Source organism: Schistocerca nitens, chromosome 1 (assembly GCF_023898315.1).
Source record: "Schistocerca nitens isolate TAMUIC-IGC-003100 chromosome 1, iqSchNite1.1, whole genome shotgun sequence".
Classification (NCBI taxonomy): domain Eukaryota; kingdom Metazoa; phylum Arthropoda; class Insecta; order Orthoptera; family Acrididae; genus Schistocerca; species Schistocerca nitens.
This window is the reverse complement of record NC_064614.1, coordinates 396480394-396499789: the sequence shown is the minus strand read 5'-3', so window position 1 is coordinate 396499789 and position 19396 is coordinate 396480394. Positions and strand designations below refer to the sequence as shown.

General features: G+C 38.6%; 1 protein-coding gene across 2 annotated transcripts in view; it reads left to right on the top strand.

Moving 5' to 3' along the window:
- LOC126249490 (mitochondrial Rho GTPase) overlaps positions 1-19396 on the top strand; it is a 201755-nt gene that overhangs the window by 77630 nt on the left and 104729 nt on the right. For both annotated transcript variants that reach the window (XM_049951145.1, XM_049951152.1), the window contains exon 5: positions 2466-2567. In XM_049951145.1, coding sequence (XP_049807102.1) covers positions 2466-2567 — 102 coding nt within the window. The remainder of the gene's footprint in view (positions 1-2465; positions 2568-19396) is intronic.

The following is a 19396-nucleotide window of genomic DNA, read 5'->3' as shown; positions in this document are numbered from 1 at the left end:
TAGAGACAAATATTATATGTGAAAGCTTTTCTTTTCTTGTAGCAACACTATGTATAGTGATTTAAACCATTACCTTTTCCTATTTGTGTGTTCGCGCTGCTTAACAGTGATGTTGCTATTGGCTGACTACATCACGTGTCCCATGCTCTGAATATCCGCTGTCATCGGTTGGCGAGATCACTTGATATGAGCTACGACTGGCTTACAAAACCGCATCGCAATCTTGATTTCAATTCTTCGGAAAGTAACATGCGGTGTTTGGTGGAATTCGAATTTATACTTTCGTAATACGAAAATGTGCAGTGTACATGTTGCTGTGCATCAGACATCTTTCCAAAACGTGTTTTTTCCCCGAGTTTCGTTTTCTAAAGTGCTGGGAAATTCTACGCCTGTGTATAAAACCACAACCATTGAAAGGATTGATAAGTTTTACAGTTCCGAGGAAAAGTGTACTGTCACTTAACACAGAAAAAGTGTATTCTCATGTGGGAGAAAGTGTATTTTTAACCGGGAAATCCTGGAAAAATCCGGGAATTTTTTGTTCTCGTCCACGTATGCACCCTGAAATTTTATCAGTCAGAAATTGTATACCATAATTAGAACATGATAAAATAGTAGATACTACTTTATGGATGGTAAGCTCTGATGTGTATGGAGGTTCCCAACGTCTGCTAAGAATCTTCGAGAAAGTGGAAATTTTATACTTGGAATAATTGGTAAACTAACATATTACTTTAGTAAAAGTGTATACTTTTGAAAACAGAAGAATTGGAGCTAGTGTTACAACACTGGATCTGGAAAGAATTCATTTTAAGATTGGAATATTCCGGAACACAAAAATTTTGAATACTGATAGCTTTTGAAGTATTCAGTTTCCAGAAAAAGTAGCATGTTTTCCTAAAAGCAAATAATGAGGGCTTTCAAATAAGCTAAGTTAACAATTTCGGGATGGGCCCGAATCTCGTGGGCTCTGGCTCATAACTGTAGATGTCATATCTGCAGAACTGTGTGTTGTATACTGATAATTTTTCAGGTACATTCAGTAGTAAAGACTGTGAGACTCTGCTGCCTCGAAAGTATTAATCTTAAAACCAACAAGTTTTGGCAGGGTAGAATTTTGATGATGTGCAAATGGTTTACAGGTATCATAAATTATAAATGTTCTTTTTAAATAAAATGTTTCCATTTTTAAATATGAACATTCGAGTTTGCAAAAATATTCTTTATTAATCAGTTTCGGCTTATCCACAAATCATCTTCAGAATTTTTTGGCCTGCTATGGCTGGTGCCAGCAGCTGCTTGGATTTTTTGTCATACCGCGATCGTACATGCTCTCCGTGGACTGTGTTGTGAAAATTTATGAAAATGTTTCCACATGAACTAAATATACTATTGTCATCAGCTATTGGTAAACTACATGTATTGTGACTAATAAAATCTATTGAAATACTGCTTGAATAAGAATTGTTAATTTTGTGTACTATGCATTACTAATGAAAATAGTTAAGAAATGGAGAAGCGGTAATATTAATCTCTGGAGTAGTATAAGAGCAAGTAGAATAATCCCATATTCTTCTGTTACACTTGCAGTGCTCAATAAATGACCAAATGTATAACATCTCCAGTACCTAAGACATGAAGTGAAGTGCATTGATAACCTTATACTGTCACGTGCATTTGCATATGTCTTAAGAATGGAACCAAGCTAAGTACAATTATACAAATTTATTGAGTGTATTGGGTACTAGCTATGACTTGTTATAGGTATAAATCATAATGACACAGGCCTTCTCCTTCCCCCTTCATTCTATTTATTCCGTCTGTTGTGACCAGTTTTGCCAAGTGTAAGGGGGGGGGGGGGTGCGTGGTGCGTGCGTAGGGGGTGTGGTATATATCAGGTGCCTGTTCCCTGACATTTGGACTGATTTTAGGTTTTTTTTCTCTCTCTCTCTCTCTCTCTCTCTCTCTCTCTCTCTTCCCCCCCCCCCCCCCCCCCCCAGCTGAATATAAGCAGTTAATGGTTTTTATTGTGCAGTTTGCAAAATGACCGCTGTGGATAGATATTCAAAAACTGGTGTTCATCTTCATGTAGTTAGTTACAGAACAATAAACTTATCCCTTTGTGGGCTGTTCATTGATAATACTGAGGATTGAACCCGTATTCTTCAAATGATAACCAGACATGGTGCCCCTCTAGCTGCAGAGGCAGACGGCAGTAATCATGTGGAAATTATAAATAAACCATGACTTGTAAAATGCAAGCAGTTTGTTCTTCCATACAATTATCATTAGCATGGTAATAGATGTAACTGATGATGCTAATATAATAATAAGTGTCCATATTTGTAGGCTTGACAGATGTTTGAACTATGAATATATGTGTACAGTATGTAAGTCGCCACAACAGCAATGTGAATCTAGGTATGCTTTTTATTTAGCTATGTTTCTTCTCTAACTTGTTTTAGTGCTCGGCGAAGACCCTGAAGAATATCTCGGAGATGTTTTACTATGCGCAGAAGGCCGTCCTGCATCCAACTGCTCCACTTTACACCGTGGAGCGGCAAGATGTGAGTGATAGAGCACTTAGTTGAGAACTTGATATTAAAATCCTACTGTGTAAGAGTCAGTATTTTACACACACACACACACACACACACACTAAGGAATATTGGTAGAATAAGAAAATGTATTTGGAGTCACAACTTTGTGAGTGACATGAGAAGGAATGATGAACACAGAAGTCGATAGTAAGAGAGAAATGCATGAAGATTATTGCAGTGTCAGGGAAGGAACATAATTCAGTAATAGAGAAGTACAAGCTGAAATAAAAATAGGCTTTTGTAGATTACAATGAGGGCAAGAGAGAGGGAAAAAGTGATCATTAGAAAGTAACACATTGTAATAAAGGAATAGTATGTTGAGATGGATAACTGAGCAAGTAACAAAGAGTATGGGGTAGTTTTACAAGTTCGGATAAATGTAATTTTATTTTTATCTTCACTTTTGAAATGCTGGTTTTATCTCTCAAACAGTATTACACTGTAGCTATACAGTTGGTCCAGTGACTTTCCAGATTTTTTTATCCCTTCAGTAATGTAGGTCTTGTTGAAACTTTTCAAAATCCTGCCTTATTGAGGTGACCACTTTGTTCTTTATTTTTCTTCCCTTCAAGTAATATTTTCAGATTCACTGCCTTTTCAGTAGTTGCAGTGGCATCAGTCTGATCTGGTCTTGTAACATTAGTGAACATTGACTTGCTATACTGGTACTATGAACAGCTGAAGGGGAAACTATAGCTGTTATTTTTCTGGAGGGCATGCAGCTCTACTGTATAGTTAAACGATGATGGCATCCTCTTGTGTAAAATACTCCAGAGCTAAAATAGTCTCCCATTTGAATATCCGGATGAGAACTGCTGAGGGGCAATGTCAGGAACATGAAAACAAAACTAACGTTGTATGGGTTGTAGGGAAGGTAGGTTAGAGAATTTAAAAAGGAAAATTATTTGAAATTTGTTATAAGAGACTGGAATTCACTAGTAGAAAAGGGAAGAGGAGGAAAAAGGGTAGGAGAACATGGACTGAAGAAAGGGAAAAAAGAGAGAGCCTCCCTAGTAGTATTTTGCACAGAGCATAGTTTAATCATCACTAACAGATCATTTAAAAATTGTGAAAGGAGTTTGTATATGTGGAAGATACATGAGGACACTGCAAGTTTTCGGATTGATTACATAATGGTATGAACAAGATTGTGAAGCTAGATTTTAAACTGCAAGTCATTTCCATGGACAGATGTGGACTCTTGATTATTATAATCAATATATATATTCTTTATGAACTGCCAATTAAAACAAAGGAAACTGTAAACAGGCAGGAAGTGAAGGATATGCGACCTGGATAAACTGAAGGAACCTCAAGTTGTTTAGAGTTTTGGGAGCACTAGGCAACATTGGACTGAAACAGGAGGAAAAAGCATTAGACAAACAGGGGAAAAGAATGCAATAGAAGATGAATGGGTAGCATTGAGAGATGAAACAGGGAAGGCAGCAGAGGTTCATACAGGCAAAAAGACAAGGCATAGTACCAATCCCTTAAAAAATAATTGCAAAGCAAGACTGACTTTTTTCTATAAGACCGAACTTACCTTTAAAATTCTCGAAAATCATCATATGAACTTTTCTTCTTCTTCTTCTTCTTCTTCTTTCTCTTTCTCTTTGTCATCATCGTTGTCCTCTTCATATACAAGCAAGCTCTGTATTTCCCTGTCTGTTTGCCTTTCACTGACTTTTTCAGATGACTGCTGAACTGATCTACCACAAGAAGAGAACTCTTCTTCAGTAAAGCATATTTCCTTCTCTCTCCCACACTCTGTTAATCCATAATTTCATACCAGCCTTGTCCATCTAACCTTTGTCATGTATGTGAACAACCTGGTAGTATTTTAGAAGGTTTTGGCATTGTTTGCACTTGAAAATGATATTGGATTATCTTTAGTACTGTAAGGACATGAAAGGGCAACAGTGTAGTCAACTTGTTTTTATAGTTACAGTTTTAGCACCTTTCATGGCAACAGTTCTGTTACCCTGCACATCAAATGTCAGAGGAGTTTCTTCCATATTTGCTATTACGCTTAGTTCCACACAGGTTTTCTTTCGATGTTGAATAATAAAGTGTTGGAGAGATAATATTTTCTCTTCATACACTTGGGGCATTTTCTGGGATATTTTTATTTTGGTGTGCATGCTAAGTCCATGGTGCTTTGTAAACCTATAGCACCAACCAACTCCACCCTTATAGTCTGTTAAGTTCCACTGTAGTGTTAGCTTACAAGCATGTATTTGAATCAGTTTTTTATTGATTCCAGTGCCATTTGACGGTGTCCTTAAATCCATTTCAATATGTGATCTTCTAGTTTGGGCCATTTTGTTTTCAGTCCTCTATTTTTTTCAGCTCTTCTTTACCAGCTCGCCAGTCGTGAAGGGCTTTCTCTGTTGGTGGAGGATCGAAATGCCGCTCAGCTGCACTGTTTTATGTTCTTGTGCATATGCCATTACTTTCAATTTATAGCCCAAAACATATGAATATGCCTTATTTTTTTCCATTATGAAAGTAGCTACTAACAAAAATATTGTACTGTGACCGATAACACAAATCACTTTCAATTCGAGTTCACTGGCACCGTAGACTGCAATGACGCATGATAGGCTAGACAGTGTTCTGGGTTTGTGACGGCATGGCAAGAGGGAGACAGTGTTAGCAAGCTTATGAATCCCCATAACTCATGTTTGTTGCATTAATGTACTGCTGCTGCCAGTTGAATCCACTGTTGCCAGACAGAGATAGGTCTCCCATGGGATTGAATATATGGCCATTTTTAAGTTGGGTGGGCATTTTAAATCAAACACTGGACATTTTATATCAATTTCAAGTATAAAATGCACCTGAATTTGGAGGTAATTTTTCGAAGATAAAAGTGCATCTTATAGAAAGTGTCTGTGAGGCATCATGGAGCTGTCCACTCAATGTCATTGGCCTGCATGGCAGGCAAAAAAGTGGTCTGTCTCTATTACATGGCGGTAAAACCCCAGTCGGCTGCAGCACTTTCTCATGTCACACGAAATAAAAAAATAACAATAACCAATAACTTGGGGAAGAAAACATAAAATTTATAATAGTCCATTAAGAGCAGACTCCAACTTAAAACTTCTGGTATTTTCAAAACAAAGTGATCAAGATAGTACCTGTCTATAAGAGACTTGCCTCTGATGTACTACTGGCGGAATGCACTGATATCAAGACACAAAGTGCAAATGATAGTTATCACAGTGTCATTTGGTCCAAGTGTCAAAAAAACAACTGGGAAAAAGATAATTTTGGGTCTAATAAGGATTGTGTCTCAGTTCAGAATGACATTTTTGAAGATTGGAGAAAGCAGTAGTCCCAAAACACCTTCATCGCCCTCTCAGAAGATGATTTGCTTATTTTGAGGTAAACAATGAATCAAGCAGTGCCTAGATAAGGAAAAGTTGAGTAAAAAGGCTACCTTGGTCTTGAAATTTGTCGAAGAAGAAGAAGAAGCCTTACAGGAGCAGGAAGGGAAAACATATGATGTTGGTGAATTTTAATGGATATATGTCTTGCACTAGTATTTATTCTTTGATAAAATTTTGAAAATGATTTTCCTGTTAGTTTCTTTTTCTAAGTTAAATGCCAACTTTTTTATACTAAGACCTGTAATCACCCTAGGCGCAGTGAAAGAAGATACAGAGTTAGTTGTTTGTTCCAGTAGGTTATAAGCAGTGCCTTGACTCGCTGTTGACATCAGCCATTGATGCCCATCAGAGAGTGGCGCTGTAAATGACCTTGAGCCTACTTGAGGTAGCTCATGCCACACTTGTTGTTCCTGGCCGGCCACTGCTGTGGTGGTTTGCCACCCAGGTGGCTCCAGTGCTGGCTGCACCGCTGCAGTAAGTGAAGGTGGCACATGTGTTGGATTTTACTTAACACAATGGATTTGGTAGGTGCTCTGTCCCCTCCTCCTCACCGTTGCCCTTCTTTATCAGTTGAACTGTGAAAACTGTTGCTGTGTAGCCATGTAATATGATAGTCTTGGCCTGCTGCTCAGGTAGGCAGTGGTCAGTTTGCCAAAGTATCAGAAAGGTTGGTGTCCTGACCTGGGACAAAAGGGAGATCCCCGGGTCCCCCTATCTGCAACAGCATCAGGCTGTGCTGCTGAAATCAGCAACAGGTGATTATGGCGAGGTATCCATCTCACTCAGTAGCAACTGTTGTTGCTCATTATCGTGCAGGAAATCTACACAAGACTTGTCCCATACATCACTTCTCTGTAATCAGGGAACGAGTGTGAATGTCATGTACACCATCAATCCATCTGACTGACTGCCTTACGAGCTAAAATGCTAGGGTATTTATGGAGTAAAGTAGTGGCTAATGTTTACATGACATCACTTGTCGTGATCGCATAGGTCTTACTATTATGATGGTGTCAACAATTTTCACTCTGCCTTTCTTGTTAAACAGGTTTTTTATAGTACAGACCTGGTCATAAAAGCTCTTGTTATGCATTGTTGCATTAGCAATAGTCATTCTTTCATTGCATAATAAAGGTGGTGTGACCCTTTATAAAGGTGATGTGATACTGTTTAGCTGCCTTGCCATATTACATTTCTGCCAAGGTCTGCTGCCTGATTTGCCAGAAGCAGCAGGTTGTTTTTTACCCTGACCCTCTCTCAATGGTGAAATGTTATTTTTCATGCCTGCTTCATGTCAGCACCGCCCTTCGCTCTGGGACTTTGAAGATTTTATCTGTTTGCTGTCTTGCACAAGATTGACATACAACATAGCCCTCTCCTCTAAAAAAATTCGTCCTGAAGTTTAGGAAAATCAAAAAGGAAAAAATCTTAACCTGTAGTAAGAAAAACTTACTCCGCTTACAAAATTCTGTGTCACAATTTCTGTTTCTCTCTCTGGTACAACTCATTACACAGGGATCTCGTGTGGTCGTCTGCTTGCATTATTTTGTGTCTTACGAAAGGATAAACTGCACAAGTGGCTGCTAGTACTGTGGGTATGATAGTGGCTGGTACACTAATGGTAATCGTGTTCTGATTTCATTCATGATGATGATGTTCCTGACCATGTCTTAACATTTGATCAGAACAATTTGCCCATTTTCTGCATCAATTAATTTATTATGACCTTTAGAACCGTAGCATCTACTGTATAATTTAGAAAGGAAATATTCTAAATAGGTAAAATGCTGAAGGAATTTTCTGGACAATACAGTGCTAGTTGTACACTAAGAATTACTGTAGTACTTGTGATTGTTGGTGGTAGATGAAGGTTTACTCCTGCTTTATTACATTGTGTTCTTTTGATTAATATACCACTAAGCTGCAATTCTACTCTTGCCATTCATGTAAAAGTCTTGTTTTTGTAACAGTTCATTATCCTCATTTGTGGCTTGTACCCACCAATAAATACAATGATTTCTGACCCACTGAAAATGTGTTTGTGGCTACATGACTGCCTTCTTACACTCTGATGTATTCGTATTCCCCCAAAAATAGTGTACTTCACTTGATCATTTACCCATTTGAATTACTCGTGCAAGACAAATAGTAATAATTTTGTTAATATGATTGCAAAGATCTTCTCCTGACAGAAATATGTGCATTTCCTGTTGTTTAGATGCAACTAATACTTCATTAACTGAGAATTTAATCCATCTGTCAATAAGACTCCATCCAATTAAATATGCATGTATCGTATAACATTCAAATTGTGACTTAAGGCTAGTCACTGGCAACTGTACATTAATATATATGTGTTCTTTATCAGGGTAAACTTTTAACTATGGAAACATGATAGTAAAATGCTGTAATCCTCTTGTTTATGGAAATAATGTGCTGCAGACCTGCAGGAAATTGCTTTTCTGCTTGCAGTAATTCTTGAAGAAACCTTCTTGGTGTTAACGGCATAGTGCTTCATTGTTTATGTGTAGCATGGTGGACAACTTTTGAATTCCTCCTGATTCTATTCTAGCACTACTTTAAACTGTTCACTAATTTTCTCCCCATACTTTGTTGCCAAATGTTTTTGGATTAGTCTGTATTATACATAAAATCTTAATCATGGTAACTGTTGTATCATTAGCATATTTCTGTAATTGATTTGTTATTTTATGAATCATTTTACTTATATTTAACAATCTCTGCTCCATACCTGTAATTTGGATTTATGCTGGTCCACTATTGTTTCTGTACGTCTTGCTACTTCTTGCACTTGACGTATTGTACTATTGAGATCTGAGATCATCATTATTTTCTGTGTCAGACACAGTTTTTAGTAGCTTACCACCCACACTCAACTATCTTCTCTTGCTCCATCCTAGAGAATATGGGATTGTACCTGTTACTTGCTGCAGCTGTTTTCTCAGCTTATCATAGGAAAACTTAAGTTCATAATGCTCACTCCATATACTCTGTATTGTATAGCCCCACTTTGCTTCCATTAGCACTTCTAAGAACATATCTTGCAAACCTCTCACTTCTTTCCTTAGCTCCCAGATGTCAAAGGTTAGTCTCAACGACCAGCTGCGATTCGTAACGACTACATCTGGCTGCTGCGCATACAAAAACCCATTCTGAAAAGGTTGGTTGCTGTGAAGATGGCCAAAATCGCAACACCCACCGAACTCCATCTAGACATGATCCTCGCCATCACCTGGAGGAAATCCTGTACATGTATTCCTATCCCCCTAAAAAAAAAAAAAAAAAAAAAAAAAAAAAAAAAAAAAAAAAAAGAAAAGAAAAGCTGGAATTCAACAAAAAGAAAAGTACCAAGTACCTATTTTCTTAAATACACTATATGAATCAATGAAAATAAAGCAAAAATCCTACTAGTACTCATGTATTTCTCCATCTCTGACTATGTATTCCTTGGTCTCAACTCATACGGCCTATTCTGTGCTATTTCTTTACCCTTTTGCTTTGTCATTCCAGTACATGGCGTTTGTGCGGGTGCTTGTGGAAAGAAATTTGTATTTAATTCTACTGATATGAACTACAGAAGTTCATCCTGGTAATTGTAGTTTTACATTTACAGGCAACTTTACCTAAATCACTTGATCAATACCCTGAAACTTCATCAAAAACTTTGTCTTAGGTTTCAGAGTGTAGGGGTTCGCAAGTAATTCCACTGACCTGTCCAATACTGTGATAAATTCCTCATACTTAATTTCAGACGCTCTTGACGTTTTTGTGCTTTCTTGTTGAACAGTTTTACTTTTTGCCAGACTTCCTTTAGAGTTTTTGCAAATAGCTTAACGTGTTCACCTTCTCTTCACACCTTTGGTTGAATCATATCAAATGGCTATGGCATTTTGCAACCAAATACAACCTTGTAAGGTGATAACTAGAGTTATGTGAAATTCACGTGCTGCAAATGCAAAATGTTTTGAAAGTGAAAAAAATGATACTCCAACACTACCTGAGTATAATGCACGATGATCTCAGTCAGCTTCAAAGTGCAATAAAATGTGAAAACAACATATTTCAGTGAAATTGCTAAAAGTTGAATATACAGGCACTAGACTTGTACTGTTTATAATATATCTATGACTGTATGTGATATCAGTACATAAAGATACAAAAGAGTGAAAAATACGAACACTTGTTGCATAGCTATATATGTGCAAGATATGACTTACTGCTAACCTGTAGAACACACACATTTATGCACTACAGAGTTACTATGAGTAGATAAAACAAGATACATCATTGAAAAGTGAACACTAAGCCAAGGATGTTTTATTTATACCTGGATAGAATAATGAACAAATAAAAGTGAGGCAAGAAACAAACATCAAAGTTAAGATACATAAGAAAATCACCATCTGCAGCTTACAAAACTTTACTAGATGATTTCGAAGAGTACATTTTCTTGCTTTGTTGCATGTGAAAATATAGTCATGTAGACTTTTTGAATTTGATTCTTATCAGATTTTTTTCTTAACTTTTATTCGCTTTGTTCCCTACCCATATACGAGGGTGAGTCAAATAAAAACTTTAAATTTGTAATAACAAATTGAAATTTTGCGCTGTTACCCTATAAGTTGGTAAGCGTGCTACAGACAGCGTGCAGAATGGCCTGCAGGTGGCAGCATAGTGCAGATGCACACATACCGTCGCAGCATCAGTATAAAAGTGGCTGCCCCACTTGTACCAGGGAAGAACAGCGTTCTGTTATTTGGTTTTTGCATAGTGAAGGTGTGAAACCTATTGAAATTCATGAACGAATGAAGGTTCAGTACGGTGATGCATGTTTGTCACAGCAGCAAGTCTACGAATGGAGTAGGAAGAACGCAAATGGTGTGACTTCAGTGGAAGATGCTCCTCGTCCAGGTCAGGCAAAACGAGTTGTGACTCCACAGAGCGTTGCAGCAGTTGAAGCCATAGTGAAGGAAAACCGCTGAGTGACACTTAATGACATTGCAGCATGTGTACAGATTAGTCATGGGTCAGCACACCACATTGTGCATGATGTGCTCCAGTTTCACAAAGTGTCTGCAAGATGGGTGCCACGGCAGCTGACTCCTGAAATGAGAGAACGACTTGTTGATGCTTGTGAAGAACTTCTTCAGCACTTTGAATGGGAAGGTGATGGCTTCCTTGCAAGATTCATTACTGGGGACGAAACCTGGGTTCACTTCCACCAACCGGAAACAAAGAGAGCAAGCAAGGAATGGCACCATTCCTCATCACCAAAACCAAAGAAGTTTTGAACAGAACCATCAGCAGGGAAGGTTATGCTGCCACTCTTTTGGGGCGAAAAGGCATCATTTTGGAGCATTACATGCCTAGAGGGACAACTGTCACCAGTGCATCATACACAGATCTCCTAAAAAAACATCTGCGGCCTGCAATCAAATCAAAGCGACGTGGATTGCTGTCAGCAGGTGTCCTTTTGCAACATGACAATGCAAGGCCCCACACTGCCCATATAACAGTTGCAACAATCACAGACCTGCATTTTGAGTGTCTTCCTCATCCACCAAACTCACCAGATCATGCCCCCAGTGATTTCCATATGTTTGGACGCAATGGGAGGAAAGTGTTCTGATGAAGAGGTACGCCATGCGGTGCATGAGTAGTTGCGCGAGCTACCAAAAGAATTTTTTTCTAAAGGAATTTAGGCACTTTGTAAGTGCTGGAGGACTTGCAATGAGTGTGGGGGAGATTATGTTGAAAAGTGATACAGCTTTGTACCACGTCTGCACGGTAAATAATATTTAAAAAAATATTTAAGGTTTTCATTTGACTCACCCTCGTAAATACAGCTCCTTGCACAAAACACGGAAATGTTAGTGAGGAAAGCAGCAAACAAACTTCTTGGGAATTATAGCCTGGCGTTGGGGACTCCCCAGTTGTGATAAATAGCAATTGGCAACTTTGTGCCATAGTGATATGTAGTGATATATAGTGTGCAGTGTACTGTTAGCTGGTGCTGACTGCATTGTCATCTTGTTTTGTCACTGAGCTGTGATGTCGCTGCCTGTGTTTTGCAACACTTTTTTTGTGTGTGTGTGTGTGTGTGTGTGTGTGTGTGTGTGTGTGTGTGTGTGTGTTTGAAAATGAGTGATGTTGCGGATGTTGGCCCACTGTGGAGTTACCTTCTGCTTCAGTTTGGAAAAGGAAGCCAATTATCAGGAGCTCATGGAAACTCAAAACACAGGTTTGTGTTACCTGCTTCTTACCCCCACATCCCACCACTCCCCATAGCAAATTCTCTCTGCTCTCTCTCCTCCCCACACTCCCTGATAGCGGGATGCCAAGTTTTAGTTCACAAGTTTGGTTTGGCTGTTCTTTGGCTGTAAATTTTTTTATGTGAAACCCAGCTGAGAGGAGGAAGGACAAATTAGAAAAACACATTAAAAGTGCTAGTCACAAGGCAAAAAGAGTGTCTTCTCCGGCTGCAGGAACTTCATTTAAAAAGCAAGCTGCTATTGGTGAGCTGCAAGATGACGCAAAAAAAAAAAAACTAAAAAAAATTGAAGAATGAATCTATGTGCGTACAACTTTGTTTCTGCCGTTTGCCTATAAGTGCGACAATGGTAAGTAGCGGTCGAAAGTAACAGATCGCAGACATCGGGCAGTTAGCTTGGACCTCGGTCAGCATAACCTCATTCAAACATAAGTACATTTGCGCTGCATCATAAAGTTGTTCTTGATTGAAAATGTCAGTTTACGAACCAAATTTTCGTCATTTGCGGGAGATGTTACTGTTTTGTTTCAATATGAAGAAAACAGCAGCTTAGTCTCATCAAATGCTCTCAAGTACGTATGCTAAGGATGCTATTAGTGAAAGAACGTGTTGTGAGTGGTTTAAACTCTTCAAGAACAGTGATTTTAACTTCGTAGGCCGGCATAGTGGTAGAAGAGAGAATGTTTTCGAAGATGCAGAATTGGAGAAATTACTGAGTGAAGACTTGCTTCAAACTGGAGAAGAATTGGCATGATTACTGGGAGTGACACAGCAAGCCATTTCAAAATGTCTCAAGGCTATGGGCATGATTCAGAAAGAAGGAACTTGCATCCCATGTGAGCTGAAACCAAGAGACATTGAACGGCGTTTGTGTGTTTGTGAACAGTTGCTTCAAATCAAAAACTGATGGGATTTCTGCATCGCATTGGTTCATTACGGTAACTCTAAATGCAAAAAATCATGGGGATATCCTGGCCATGCTTCCACGTTGACGGCCAAACCGAATATTCACAGCTCCAAGATCACGCTCTGCATTTGGTGGGACCAGCTCGGCGTCGTGTACTAAGAGGTGTTATAACCAAGTGAAACAATCACAGGTGCTCGTTATCAAACACAATTAATGCATCTGAGCAGAGCATTAAAAGATAAATGACCGCAATACAGCGAGAGGCACGATAAAGTCTTTTTGAGGCACGACAATGCTCGACCTCACTTTGCTAAAGAGGTCAAAACATACTTGGAAACATTAAAATGGGAAGTTCTACCCCACCCACCATATTCTCCAGACATTGCTCCGTCTGACTATCACCTGTTTAGATCAATGACGCATTGCCTGGCTGACCAACACTTCCGATCTCACGAAGAAGTCACAAATTGGATTGGTTCGGGGATCACGTCAAAAGATGAACAATTTTTTCGATGCAGGATGCGTACATTGCCTGAAAGATGAGAGAAAGTAGTGGCCAGCGATGGAAAATACCTTGTATGATACATGTATAACCAATTTGTTTCATTATAGCCTCAAATGTTGGGGAAAAAACAGCAGAAGCAAAGTTGTACACCTTGTAGTTAAAATGTGTTTGTAGGCAAACATCCCATTGACTAAACTAGACAATCTTGAAGTTAGTTTATTTTTTAATAAATACATATCTGGTGCTGAATTGAGATAGATTTCATCGAGAATATGTCAGACAGTGTAGTGACGAAATTAAAGAAGAAATCAAATATGCTGTGAAGGATGTTCCTATTGTGATTATTACCAATGAAAATTGTGATGAAAATGGTAGGTGTGTAATTGCAGTTTTATTTCGGACAATGACTGTAACATCAGAACAGAAACTGTATCTGGCTCCCTGTAACTTTTTAGATGCTCCTAACAGAAGTACTTCTGCCCAGGCCATAGTAAGCACCCTAAAAGACTACAACAATGTTAAATATGAAAATGTTGTGGCTTTATTTTCAGACTCTGCTATGTACATGGGATCTTCTTATGATGCCCTTCATATATTGACTGGAAATCTGTTTAATACATTTCAAACACTCGAGGCACAAAATGAACTTAATTGGTAACATCTTCACGAAAGAATTACAATTTTTATTGTTAGTGAGGTGAAAATGGCATTTCTGCACTCACTAAATGAAGAGCACCTACCTTCAGTTCAGTTTCATCAAGAGAAATATATTCAGCTGCCAGAAAAACTTTTTCCCAATCCAATAATCAAGATATGGAAATCTTGGTTCCATGCAGTGCAGTACTTTGACACACTAACCAGCAATCATCAAAATTTTCTGATCATTCAAAAAGAGAAATGTTGCCATTGAGCTCATTCTTGATCATTTAAAAAATAAAGCTCATCAGATTTAGTCATCTTACAGTGCAAATTTGTGATGTGAGAGTATCAAATTACTATTGAAAGGAAATTGTGAACATTGTTCTTCAACAGACACTATTAACTGTTTGTGGTGCAAACGTGTGTTTGAATGAATCTGCTGTTGTTAATATATCAAAAAACAGTCCACAATTTGAAAGGACTGCATGTGACAATTTTTTTAAGCGTATTTGTCATTCCATCAACACTTTGTTAACTTTTTGAGATGTGATGAGAAACCTGATATAGTGCAACGTCTTTTCTGTGCAGAGCTTAAATGCTTAAAATAGAGCTTTCTGTGCGACCATTTGCCTGTGGGTGGAATGGACTCATACGTAATTTCTTAACTTTCAGTAAGTGATACAGCTGCTTAATGAGTTCAGACAACAACATATTATGAGCTCAAACATAATGAGATATCTTCTACTGAATGGCCACCTCAATGTTAACTAGCATGGATGCCGAAAACATCAGTCATATGAAACCCAACTCTCACTTTTCTCACATTACATACTGAAAGCTTTGGATCATGGCAGCCAGGTAGATGCTGTATTTCTTGATTTCCAAAAAGCATTTGATTCAATAGCACACCTAGGCTTATTGTTAAAAGTTTGATCATATAAGTTATAAAGTGAAATCTGTGACTGGCTTGAGGACCTTTTGATAGGGAGGACACAATATGTTACCTCGGATGGAGAGTCATCATCAGATGTAGAACTAACTTCAGATGTGCCCCAGTGAAGTGTGGTGGGACCCTTGCTGTTCACATTGTATATTGTTGGCCTTGCAGACAATATTAATAATAAAATCAGGCTTTTTGCAGATGATGCAATTATCTGTAATGAAGTACTATCTGAGAGAAGCTGCATAAATATTCAGACAGATCTGGATAAGATTTGAAAGCGGTGCAAAGAAGATGGGCAGCTTCCTTTAAATGTTCAGAAGCGTAAAATCGTGCACCTCACTAAACGAAATCCTATGGCTTTAATATATCCTGACTGTAAAATATCCTATGACTATAATATCAGTGAGTCACTTTTGCGATTTGCCAACTTGTACAAATACCTGGGTGTGACACTTTATAGGGATGTGAAATACAAGTATCACCTAGGCCCAGTCATGAGTAAAGCAGATAGTAGACTTCGGCTTATTGGTAGAATACTGGAGAAGCGCAATCAGTCTACAAAGGATATTGCTTACAAATCAATCATGTGACATGTTCTAGAATATTGCTCAAGTGTGTGGGACCCATACCAAATAGGACTAACAGGGGATATTGAATGTATACAGAGAAGGGCAGCATGAACGGTCACATGTTTGTTCAGTCTGTGGGAGAGTGCCACAGAAATACTGAAGGAACTGAACTGGAAAATTCTTGAAGATGGGCGTAAACTATCCTGAGAAAGTCTACTAGCAAAGTTTCAAGGCTTTAAACAATGATTCTAGGACTACACTACAATCCCCTACGTATCACTCACATAGGGATCATGAGGATAAGATTAGAATAATTACTACATGACAGAGGCATTCAGTCAGTCAGTCAGTCATTCTTCCTCCACTCTGTATGTGAATGGAACTGGGTGTACACTTTGGTGTGCACCTTACAGTGGTTTGCAGAGTGCAAATGTAGATGTAGGATTTGGAAGAGCTGCTTTATCTGCAATTTGGGCATCTGTCAGTAGTGTGTATGCAGAGAGATACTTCTCAACGTACAATTTAGTTGTAAGTGACAGGTGGTCATTGAAGCCAGACACCATTGAAACAACTTCAGTGATTGCATTCAGTAGATAAACATTTGTGTGTAGGCCTATAATGTGTGTTAGAATGAAAATTAACACTATGGTGTTGTTTTACAAAAACAATCAGTTTCCTTTTTTTTTTTTAACTTATTTGAGTGAAAAAGGAAAAAAGTCAAACTATAAGATAAGAATTATGTATGTATGTGTTGTTTAGGGTTGTTTTAATGCATACACTCTGAAAAATGCTAAATTTTCAAAGTTTAAGTGCTAATTTCATGTAGATCTAGTGATAACCCTGTTCCTGTAAGAGTTTTTGAATTTCAAGCACTAACTACAAAATCTAAATGTGTGACCCAGTCCAGGAGTTGAGAATTCTCATAATGGCTTGGCATCTTTGATATAGTCGTATGAAATCTTTCCGTGCGATCATTTGCCTGTGGGTAGAATTGACTTGCATTAATTTCTTAACAGATACAACTGCTTAATGAGATTAGACATGAAATTTGTTCCTTGTTCCGTAATAATCGTTTGCAATACCCTGAATTTAAGTATCCAGTGATTTACCGTAGCATGAGCTACTGTCCCTGGTTTCTGATCCAGTATTGCTGTTGTTACTGAAGACGTTGAGAAGTGAGCAATAATTGTTAATATACACTTTTTCCCTGTTGTCTCCTCTGAAACGGTCCCAAAATATTGGCTCCTATCATTGGAAATGGGTAGCAGGACTCCAGTAGTGTTTGTAATTGTAACTTTTGATGGCATAAATCGGCACATTCCGTACATGGAATACAGGTATTGACTGACCTACTGTTGAACATTGGCATGCCTGGTTCTCTAAGAACCTTTCTGCTGCTCTTCTATCCATTGTTCTCTTACTCTCATGACATGATAACATATGATCATGTGCTTGCTGTAATATTTCTGTCTGCAAAGCTGCTAGAACTACAACACATGGTTGAGCCAAACAATATCCCATGTTGTATGACAAACTGTGGCTGTTTGCAACACACCTGAAACTCTCTTATTATTTGCTTCCACTTCCTTTAGATCTTTGAGATACAAGACAGAGACACACAATTCCCTAATCTTCTTACTAAGTGCGTTAGCATTTGTGTATTTAATACCAGTTTGTGGATTACATCACAAAAAGATGATTTTTCAAAAATACGATGAAAAATAATGTTAAAAATTTAAAACTAAAAAAACCAATGAAGTTTTGACTTCAAAGCTTGGATATTGCTACATCTTTACGTGACATGCTGATTTAACGACAAAGTAGAAGAAAATTTTTTCGGTGGAATCAACCCTTAAACGAAACATAATCAAATTAGGTATTACCTGCAATTTCACGAGCAGCAGGAGTATGAGTGCTAGTGTCAACAATTTCATTACATTTCACTAAGCGTTATTGGCAGTAGGTATAGGTAAAATTGTAGTTTTTTGACAAAGTGTAGACTTTTGTTTTCATTATTAGCAGCATAGCAAAATATATTTTAGATCCCTTCATCCATATTTTAAGTGAACACTGCAACTTTGTCTTTGTGTACATTAATGGGTAGAAACTGAGGGATTCTATTGTCTACTCAGCTGCAGTCTCTGAATATGTCTTCAAGATTTTTATACCAGAGCGATTTGCAGCCCGTAATACTACGTGATATACGATCGTAAGGCCATTGGAACAGATGAGATGACACTATGCCAAGAAATTCTTCGTCTGCTCCGTTTTACTGAGTACATTAAGCTGATACCGTGTTTGTATACAGAAGAAAAACAATTACAGAACATACAGGATTCCCTCCTCCTTTCCTTAGAGGTGGGGTACTTGAGTGTTTAAGAATTCAAGGAAGTGAGCTAGTTGATTTGGGAGCACCAGTTCGTGGCTGATATATATATCTACAGAGTAGAAAGTTAAAAGTTATCTTTTTCTGTATTTTCGCTGTAGTATATTTATTACATTTCATGTGTGTGTTTGTGTCTAAGAGGTATAATACCTCTTTTTTTTTTGTAAATTCATTCACTCCACAGTGCAGTTTAGAAAAACAAGTCAGTCAGGCCGCAGATGTTGCCTGATATATATTTACGGAGCGGCAAGTTAAGTGTTTTTCTTTATCTGTGTTTACCTCATAGTATATTTATTAAATTTCATGCGTTTTTGTTTTGTTTCTGTTTATGAGGTTTAATCTCGCATTTTTGAAAGGATGAATTCATTCTTTGTGTAGCACAATAGCTGCTCCTGAACAGCCGGCTACATAGCTCATTAATGCATCAGCATCCATTGGTGACACATCAGGAGGATAGCAAGTTGCGTATCTAGGATTCTGTCTGCTTTTCTAGTCTACTTCTTCAGTTAGCCTTGCTAGGATGGTTAGGATGTGTGAATGCTATGTGTGAATCTGGGAGGAGCTGGCTGCAGCGGAAAGTGCTTTTGGCTATGATCAATCACCTTCAGGCTGCTGCCTTGGGGTGTAGTGGTGGAGGAGGTGCTGGCACGTCAGATGGGACACCTCAGGTGTCGCTTGTTTTGCCCACGGGCTCTGCTTCTGAGGCATCTCCTAGTGTACACGACATGGTGGATCAGCCCTCACAGCAAGGTGAGTGATGGTGGTAAAACATTCGCATCATTCAAGGCAGAGGGCCAATGTGAAGACTGGCCGCCAGGCCTTGCCCAGTTACCATGTGAGTGGACAGGTGGCTGCTCCTTCAGCAGGGTCCGAGCAGGCACTCGGAGGAGCAGGGAGATTTCCTAGTTATTGGGAGCTGCAATGTTAGGCGCATTATGGAGCCCCATAGGTAAATAGCACTCTGGGCTGGAAAGAAAGCCAATGTGCACTCTGTATGTCTGCTGGGAGGCTCATCTGAGATGAGGAGGCGGCCTTGTCTGCAGCTATTGAGTGTACAGCGTGCAGTTGTCTGCAAGTTTTGGCTCATGTTGGCACCATCAGTGTGTGTCACATTGGTTCTGAGGCCATTTCAGTTCATACAGGCAACTGGAGGAAGTGGTGAA